General features: G+C 41.7%; 1 protein-coding gene across 1 annotated transcript in view; it reads right to left on the bottom strand.

Moving 5' to 3' along the window:
• Positions 1-1175: 1175 nt before the first annotated feature.
• The window catches only part of UST (uronyl 2-sulfotransferase), a 283170-nt gene continuing 274575 nt past the window's right edge, over positions 1176-9770 (bottom strand). The window contains exon 8 of the mRNA XM_077811788.1: positions 1176-1459. Coding sequence (XP_077667914.1) covers positions 1176-1459 — 284 coding nt within the window. The remainder of the gene's footprint in view (positions 1460-9770) is intronic.

Here is a 9770-nt window from a genome sequence, read left to right as displayed (position 1 = left end):
GTTCATACCAATATACCATTCAGTGTGTTTTGTTTTTCTGATGCCACATTGATATTCTTTTTCTTTGTTTTATTTTATCAATATGTAAGAGGTCAGTCATACCTGTCAATGTCTCTTATTACAAAAAAATCCCTCATTTTAAAATCATGTTTACTTCACTTCCACCCAAATTTGGTGTCCTCACCTGTATTTCACCTTAATTCTGTTAATTATTTGCATGAGATATGAAGACTCACAGAACTGAGGTTACAGAAATCTTCATACTAAAGGAAAGCATGAATAACTTCTATGTATAATTTTGGGTCTGTGACCATGGTAGGAACAACAATAGTATAATTTTTTTCTTTAAAATAAAAACTATGCCCCACACCTCTTCCTTCAGGGCCTAAGAGCAACATTCTCAACTTCAGAAATAAAATCCCAAGACCACACAATACTGTCCCCTTGGCTTTCCATCGACCCGTTCATCTCAATCATTCAACTTCGCTGATAATTTTTTCCATTTTGACTCTGTGAACCCTTCCAGTTAACTGGGTTCTTTAACCTGTTTTATTTCGCCTGATATAATCTGGTTGAAGTGTACATTGGACGCCTCTCACTGGAAGCCCCCCAGGGGAGACTGTCTATTCTGTTTTGAGTCCAATACAGTTTGAACCTTATGTGTTGTAACAATGGCTCTGGATCATATAACCATTTATATTTGCTTGCTATTCAGATGTTGTTGCTATGCTTCAGTGGTATCCCTACTAGCTTATAAATGGTGTCAGATGTTCAATGCCACAGTAATGGGCATGGTATTACGACTTACTGGTGACAGAGATTTTATGAAAGTTACTTGGTAAATGACGTCGAACATAATATATGTTGTTTTGCAAATGGGTACATGTGTACAGCAGCATTTTACTGTGCAAAAGTTATTTTGTGATGAGATGACAGATGGTTCCATCTTAAAATATGTCATATAAAGGATCCTATGGAGTCAAGAAAAATACAATAAAATTAAACAAATATAACCCGCAAAACCGGGTGTCTCTCAATTGCCCCAACATGTGGGAACTCTTTTTTGTTTTAAATGCTGCTGCGCATTAATTCAGTCCCTTAAGGAATATTTTTTTAATAATAAAAAAATATTGAGAAAGCTGGAGGGGTCACCAGAGAAGAGCTCGGTGCTTGCATCACCTTTTATAGATATCTTCTAACCACTTTTCATCATCTTGCTCCTCATCATCTATCGGTTCTTCAGTTTCCAGGGGAGAAGGAATAAAGAATTCTGGCTTGGGAGGTGGTTCACTGCTGTGAGACTTAAGTCCGAATTTGCGCTTTAGCAGGTGGAACTGCTCTTTGACATAGTAGTAGAACTCATATTCATATCTCATGCGCTGGTAGAGGATCTGTATGGCTTCTGGAGAAGGGATGGTCTTTTTCACTGTCACAGTCAGATTTCCAAGTTTCCTATGTTCTGTAAAAGAAAAAAAAATTTGGATCTGATCAACAGTTAGAACCAAAAATCACATTCTTCTTTAGAACTAAGGCATTGTTCTACTGTATTATTGATTAAAAAAAATGTCTCCAGCCCTTTTTGTGTAGTAATTTTTAATATTAAACTTTTAAAGAAGGACAAAGTATAGTGGACCAGACTTTCAAAATTACGCATGCACATTTGCACATGTACACTTGAACATGGCTATTCTATGCCGGGGGTTATCTAATGATGCTTGCACTAATCTTGTATTTAGCCAGGATATGGCAAGCTAGGCTCCTAATTGGCCACACTTATCTGAGTAAACTAGGATCATGAATGAGCATAATTTAAGTGTACACAAATACATAATCACACCTAGCTTGGGAAAACTTTTCTCAAGTAGTTGGAAGGTTCAATATTTATTAGAGCTCAATGGAACCATTGTCTCCAATGTAATACTTAATGTACTTTCTTGGTCTGCTGTAAACATTAGCTATGGGGGAAAATGTTCCCCAAAATAGCTAGGTCTAGTAATTAAAAAACATACCAAATACTTTGTGTTTTCTTCTTGTTCTAATTTAGATAGATAGTTGGGGGAGGGGGAATTGGTAATGAGATACAGTGCCACAAACCCATACGTTACCTGTCTGAATCCAGCACGCTAGTACTGAGCAACAGTTGTTCTCACCTGATGATTGTTTGCTTGCCTTTGTGAAATGAGTTTGATGAGTTACAGTCTAGTGCCCAATGGAAAGCCTCAGCAGACATGTCAAGGATTGGCTGTGCATGGGGAATTCTCACCCTAATGGTGGTCCCTCCATGGTTAATTAAGGTGCATTGACTGGACTGTCTGAAGAATCTTGCCCTGTCCTGAGTCTATAGGATTGCATCAGATAGCTTTCACAAGTGATAAGTTCACATAAAACAACTCAACACCTAATAAAATTATTCACTTAACAAAAGCATATAGCTGTCTTTTCTCTCCCAAGAATTGGTTTTATTTTAATGTCAGAGAAAAAAACATGCAAGAGCTCGCCAGGTCAGAAGAAGGGCATGTTTACTTTTGTGGTTTCCCAGTTTTCCACTAGATGGAAACATAAGACCAAGAGACAACATTGAGCATCCCCAACATTTTCTTCCTCTTTTGGATAGAGAAGTCACAAGTCAATGTGAGGAGGAGGGAACTGTTCAGAGTGCCATTAATACTGTAGATCAAAAGCCATTTACTATGACTTACTAACCTTCTAACTGTGAAACCTCCCTAATGTCCACATTTTTCTTTAGCAAAAGTGGAGATGGAAATGTAAAATGGTGAGGAATTCATCTCTATAACTAATCATGTTTCCTGACACTTAGTTTTCCCAATGCAGAGCGTACGATATTCATGATTTATAGTAACAGAAAGGGAAACAGCAGTAAATTATGTGGGACGTATATGTTTGGATCTAAAATGAAGGCTGTATGTTCTTAAAAAAAGATTGAGAGTTGCACTGAAAGGTTCAGGCTGGAGAACTAAGAAAAGGGGAATCAAGGATTTTGGTCCTACCACTGACATCTTGATCTCAAAATATTAGATAACACTGACATGAAATAAGAGATGAAACAGCAAGACGAGACAGTTGTTCCACCTGGCTTTGTCACCTTGGTCTGAAGATAGTGCTACAAGACAATGGTGACAGAGATTCTGAGTGATGGATACCCGTAGTTAGAGCAAGGATAAAGGAGGTAGTGTATATCTTATACCACTTTGCAAGTTTCCTTGAAATAAAGAGAAAGGCCTGTTTATACATTCCTTTATACCACATGCATCACCATGGTCTCTCAACATCTTCATGGTGATTTATTAGAGCCCAACATCTTCAGATTGACCTGAAAGCATTAAGTATTGTTTTATTTTAATATCAGAGAAACACAAATCAACAAACCCAGCAGGAAGAAAAGTCTGAGAATCTTATTCTTCTCTGAGTTTGTCTTCTTTGTCATCAAACTTATCTCTGTGTTATAGCAGATCTCGATTGTACCAGACTGCCATTATCTAAAAGGTCTACTGGAATATTTTGTCTTTGGTGCTAAGACAAACTGTTGACGCGAAACCACGTGATCTCTCTCTCTCTCTCACCCCCACACCCTTTTACTCTGCTAGCCTACAAAGCAGCACTTATCCTTCACAAACTTCCTGATACATAAATTATTAGTAGAGGAACACCAGAATACAACCATTTTAAAAACAACTGAACTAATTTTTATCTGTTCAGTTCTTTATACTTCTTTGTTACGTCATCGTTTACTACTAAGATTTGCATGAAAACCGGATCTTTGATCTTGGATAATTTCTCTGTTTCTGCTGCTCATTTCTTCCCTGAAGTGATCATCATCTGTGCCTCCCAATTGCCAATAAGAAATCTAAATATTCCACACAACTTTAGTCATTAACTGTCACAACAGAGGGGGCCTTGGTATTGCTGTTGGAGTATCCACTTTATTGTGCCTCCAGTTACCACTACAGGCTTGGACAGATCCAAGAGGACACAGCAGTGGGGTATGGAGAAGAGAGATCTTATGGCACTGAAGAGGCTAGTTAAATTAAATTGCCTGCTAGGGAAGATTTATTGGTAGCTGCCTCTTCTTGGGCAAAGAAGTAACAAAACACAACACACCAGCATGCTGAGGCAAGACTACCATGGACAGCTCAACATGGTTTAATATAACTAAAAAGCTACTTTTGGTCTATACAGTATTCCATCCAAAGGAAGCCATTGTAGTTTATAAAGAAAGGTTCCAATCCTGCATAGCACCAACATGTGCATAATTTTGCTCAGGTGAGCTGTTCCATTGAAGTCTGTGGAGCTGTGAATGTGAACAAAGCTATGCGTATGCTTAAGTGCTTCACAGGTCGGGGCCCATATATACACATTTGAAGAATTATTTACATATATGTTTACAAGATAGATCAATAGCTCCAAAGGCAGAGTTCCTAGGAGGAACAGTGAAGCAACTTTGTGAACTCCAACACCTACATATTCACCCAGCAGGAATGATCTACAATGATTTTTAGGGAACGCAGTAATATTTTTAACCAGCTATAAAAGCCACAAGACATTTATTTTAGGAAAAAATATTAAGTTTACCTAGAGGGCCCAATAACAGTGTTCATTACATAAAGGCATGCACAAAGCAAAACAGAATAAATAAAACAATGCCTGTGAAAATTCAGATGACTGGAAGCATAGAACAACAGCTATGTGAGTGCAAGACCTGGATAATACACTTTCCAGCTACAATCCATGTTTTCTTACTTAAAAACAGAAAGAGCCTTCAAAGCCAAAGCTATGTTTATTTTAGTAATATTCTAGTTAGATTGCACAGGGCAAGGACCTTGTCCTCATATTTGACTGCACAGTGTCTAGCATGTATTTGGTAGTAGATTAAAAAAAAGTTTAAGTGAAATATTTTTCCCTTACTCCTGCTTAGCAATTACTGAGCCTGCTGTTCCTCTCCAGTTCCATGAGAGCAGAGGAAAGCATAATCTGGTGTGTGTGTGAGGGGGAGGGGGACGAAAGGAAGGAAAAAAAAGGGAGATCTGTGCCTTCACTGTATGTTCCCTTGCATGACCATTTCCCTTGGAGCGCCTCCAAAACAGGACACAGATTAGAGGCAGGAGGAGGGATGTGGGGGCACTGGGCAAGAACTGGAAACAGCTATTCTTTGTACATGGTCTCTCTGGGACCCCAGTAGGAAATCCCTACTTCTAGCAGCACTAATTCCCCTTTGTGGCTGCTAACCCCAGTAGAGAGAGAGGGGCTTGTGTTCAGTCACAAGGAATTGTGCCAATGGCAGCAATGCTAGAAAAGCTGGGCTGCTCCTGGGGAGGAGAGGCCTGCAGGCAGCATAGAGGATTTTTAGCTATGTGCAGTTGCCCTTTGCTTACCACACAGATCCTTGAGTTACAGCATGCCTCCCCCTCTTTCTGCTTTGAGAAGCTGCAAACGCATACCGCCCTCCCCCTTTGCCCTTGGAGATGACGAGGAGGAAACTTCATGAGGCTTTTCTTGCAGTCTCCAGATGTGATTTTCCTCTCCAGTGAGTTCTTCTGTGGGAGGGGAACCTCAAGCCCATTGTGGTTATTTTTGATTGTTCAGGAGCATTTTAGATTTCTTGGTTTTTGTCAGTTTGCCTCACAGTAACTGCTCTTAATTAGTAATAAACTGCCTGTAAAAGTACAAAAGTATATATGCTGTTTGGGAAAAAGTGCAGGCCAGGGCTATGATCAAAATGGGCCTGCCTTCCTGGCTTCGATCTAAGCTAAGTTTTGATAACGCAACTGACCTTCACCTTGATTTGTACTTAAATTTTAGTTAGACTAGTTTATAATCTTCAACTCTCTTAAAAGGCCCTTTAATACAAATAAAAAGAAAATGACAGAACCACTCCTTGAAGTCATCGTTACCACCTCCCCTTAATTCATCAAGCAAGCATAATATAAAAATTATGCAGATCTGGCAGCATGCCAAAGTAAACAATCTGGAAATGTTATGTAAATCCAGCTGCTCCACCAGAGGACAGGGTACCGCCCGCCCCCCTTTTATGACCTTTGTGACAATTCACCATACGGAGAGCAACAAACTACACCATTTACTTTCTAGGGTTATTTTTTCTGTGTTTGTTTTGGCATTCCTTGAATTTACTAAAAAGAATATACTGTACAGTGAGCAAAACCTCTTGCAGTAGTCACAGCCTGTCTTGTATTAACACAACCAAGATACAAAGAAACTGAAATGCAAATAGGGATGAAAAAAATTAAATACATTTTGGGTAACTTGGTGACAAGTATTTACCAAGAAAGAAAGAAAGAATAAATCTGTATTCCTCAATGCAATAAAGCAGTTTGATATCTGAAATGTAGGAAACTATTTCATATGTCCCTTGCATGAAAAATTTTGCATTGCCATATTAAATCAAAATAAGGATAAAAAAATCTCTACTAAATGGAGAATTTAGGAAATCACTCAGCCTTCTCGAACGATTGAATATTTTCAGATGAGAAGACTCTGGGGTCTAATCCTGAGCACTCTCAATTCTAAATGAAATCACGAGGAATTGAGAGTTCTCAGCATCTTTCAGGGTGGAGACATAGGTGAGCGGAGCTGGAACTCAAGGAGTTACATGGCCGAAGCTGGAGCTTTAGAATGACAGAGTGGTGCAACAGCATATAACTGCACATCAGCCCATTTATTGCTGATAACGGAAAACCCAACTCTGCTGCCCTGAAACTGTGTGAATATGATGGTTAGACAAATAAGGTGGGTGAGGTCATATCTTTTATCAGACCAACTTCTGCTGGTGAGAGAGACAGGATTTCGAGCTACACAGAGCTCTTAAGGTGTGGGAAGGGTATTCCGAGGACCATAGCTAAATGCAAGGTGGCACAAATTGTTTAGCATAAGTAGTCAGCACATATTCCAAGGGTCCATTCAAGGTAGAGTGGCCTGTTAACACCTCTGCAGTCATAATACAAGAAGAGAGGGTCCGTGGGTTACTGATTGTTGTAATAAGCCAGTGTCTCTGTTCAGTCCATGATTTTTAGTGTCTAACAGAGTTATGAATTTGAACTCCCAGGCTTGTCTTCTGAAAGTGTTCTGCAGGTTTCCTTTGAGGATGAGGACTGATAGGTCAGATACAGAGTGATCACTTTGTGAAAAGTGTTAGGGTATAGACCAGGTGCCTGCAAGAAGCATGGCAGATGATCCCCAAAAACTGGTGGTTTATTCTATAATTAGATTCACCAAACCAGTAACAAAAGAACTTCTGTAGTATCCCACTGGTTAACCAGAAGCCAAACACAGTCCCCTTTAGGCATTCCAGCCGTTGGTTCCCGTCTAGACAATCACATCTAATGTAGTGAGAGGTTATTGAAAACCCATTTCACCGTATGTGATGTTTTTTCTAATGCCAAAGGATAAGACACATACCCCCCAGCTCAATATGAATCTCAGATCTTACCCAAATATCACACTGTCAGCCAATCCTTAGTAAACTAAATAAAGATTTTATTAATAAAAGAAGAGTTTTCAGACTTTTTTTCTGGTGACCCAGTTGAAGAAAATTGTTGATGCCCGTGACCCAATGGAGCTGGGGATGAAGTATTTGGGGTGTGGGAGGGGCTCAGGGCTGGGGTGAGGGCTGCGGGGTGGGGCTGGGAACGAGCAGTTCAGGGTATGGGAAGGGGCTCTGGACTGGGGCAGGGGGTCAGGGCTGGGGGTGCACACTCTGGGGTGAGGCCAGGAATGAAGGGTTTGGGGTGCAGGAGGGGGCTCCAGGTTTGGGGCAGGGGATTGAGGCATGGGGTTGGGGCCTGGGCTTACCTCAGTCAGCTCCTAATCAGTGGCGAAGCAGGGGTGCTAAGGCAGGCTTCCTGCCTGTCCTGGCACCATGGACTGTGCTGTGCCCTGGAAGCAGCCAGCAACAGGTCTGGCTCCTAGGCGGAGGTGTGCAAGTGGCTCCATGTGGCTCTCGCCCGCAGGCACCGCCCCCCCCAAGTGTGGAGCCAGTGCTCAGGGCAGGGGCAGCGCACGGAACCCCATGGCTTCCCTGCCTAGGAGCCGGACCTGCTGCTGGCCGCTTCTGGGGTGCAGTGCGGTGTCAGAATAGGTAGGGACTAGCCTGCCTTAGCTGGGCAGCACCGCCGATAGGACCTTTAATAGCCCGGTTGTCAGTGCTGACCAGAGCTGCTGCAACCCAGCGCATTAACTTCTGCAACCCAGTACTGGGTCATGACCCGAAGTTGGAAAACCACTGGTATAGACTGCTAGCTTGTAAAGTCTCTCTGGTAACTTCCAAAAGATTGACTGATCCTTAGTCCATGGTGGTGGTAAATCCACAGTCCAGAGAATTATATCAGGAAAGAGGCAACATGGAGATGTCTCAGAGGTCTTTTATATCCTTTGCCATGTGCATGGAAATTTACTGTCCCAAGCAAAGCAGACAACCCTTGTCTGTGGAGAGTTGTTGGCCAAGATCGAGTCCAGGGTCACAGCAGCATATCACATGTCCTTACACGTTTTGCTGAATCAGAGGGGGGTGGCCATTGGCTCCTCGCTGTCTGAGGCATCCTCAGGAAGAGCTATCTGGACAGGATGAGTTTCTTCAATAGCCCGTTGTGAGAGTGGAGTGTCCTGAATACGCCATCAACACATAGCTGTCTAGCCCTGATGTAAATCCTACCCTGGGGTGCGTTACCCAGGTATACAACACAGGGTTAAGATGCAAGTACGTAGCCAATATTCATAACTTCAGATACAAAGATGATACACGCATATAAACATGATAATCATACTTAGTAAATCATAACTTTTCCACTGACACCTACAGTAGTAGCTACCATGATACAAAGGGTCATCTTTAGTCGTACAGCATCACAGGGTGTTTTTGACTTTTGCCATTTTCCTGAAAGAGTTCATTGGAGACAATAGTGATTTTTCTGGTTTCACCCACATAGTTGTTACTGGGGCATTTAGTGCACTGGATGAAGTAACCCACATGTTGTCACAGGCATGTGTAGAATCCATGCATCTTGAAAGGTGTGTTGTGTGTGGTGTTGATCACTGTAGCAGTGGGGATAAGTCTGTGGGTTTTGCACCTGTTGTTCTGGCAGGGTCTTGATGATGCTTTAAATTGGTGTGTCCTGGTCTGTGGGGAGTTTGCTTCTGATTATGAGCTTGGAGAGGCTGGAAGGTTGTTTGTAGGCCAGAAGTCAGGGTTTAGGGAAGATTTCTTTCAGGATGGGGTCCCCATCAAGTATGGGTTGTAGTTGCTTGAGGATACCCCATATGGGTTCCAGTGTGGAGTGGTAGGTGACAACTAGGAATGTGCTGTGTGGTGTGCGGGGGTTATTTCTGTATTGAAGCAGGTTCTCCTGGGATATTTGGGTGGTCCATTCCATGATGCGATCTACTTCTCCGGTGGAGTGGCTTTGTTTAGTGAAGGTGGTTTTGAGTGTGTTAAGGTGTATATCCTGGACTTTCTTCTGGGAACTTGTTCTGTGGTATTTGAGTGCCTGGCTATAGATAACTCATTTCTGGGTGTGTCTGAATTTATGAAGGTAGGTGTGGTAATACATGGGTTTCTTGTATATGGATGCCTGTAGGGTTCCATTGTTGAAGTTGATTATGGTGTCCAGGAAAAAGTTATTAGTGTGGGAGTGTTCCAGAGAGAGTTTAATGGATGGATGGTGGTTGTTGAAGTTGAGGTATAAATCTATGAGGGAGTTTAAGCTGTCTATCCAGAGGATGAAAATATCATCCATGTATCT

The sequence above is a fragment of the Eretmochelys imbricata genome, chromosome 3, assembly GCF_965152235.1.
Source record: "Eretmochelys imbricata isolate rEreImb1 chromosome 3, rEreImb1.hap1, whole genome shotgun sequence".
NCBI classification, from domain to species: Eukaryota; Metazoa; Chordata; order Testudines; family Cheloniidae; genus Eretmochelys; species Eretmochelys imbricata.
The sequence above is the reverse complement of the archived record's forward strand: the minus strand, read 5'-3'. Positions and strand labels throughout refer to the sequence as shown.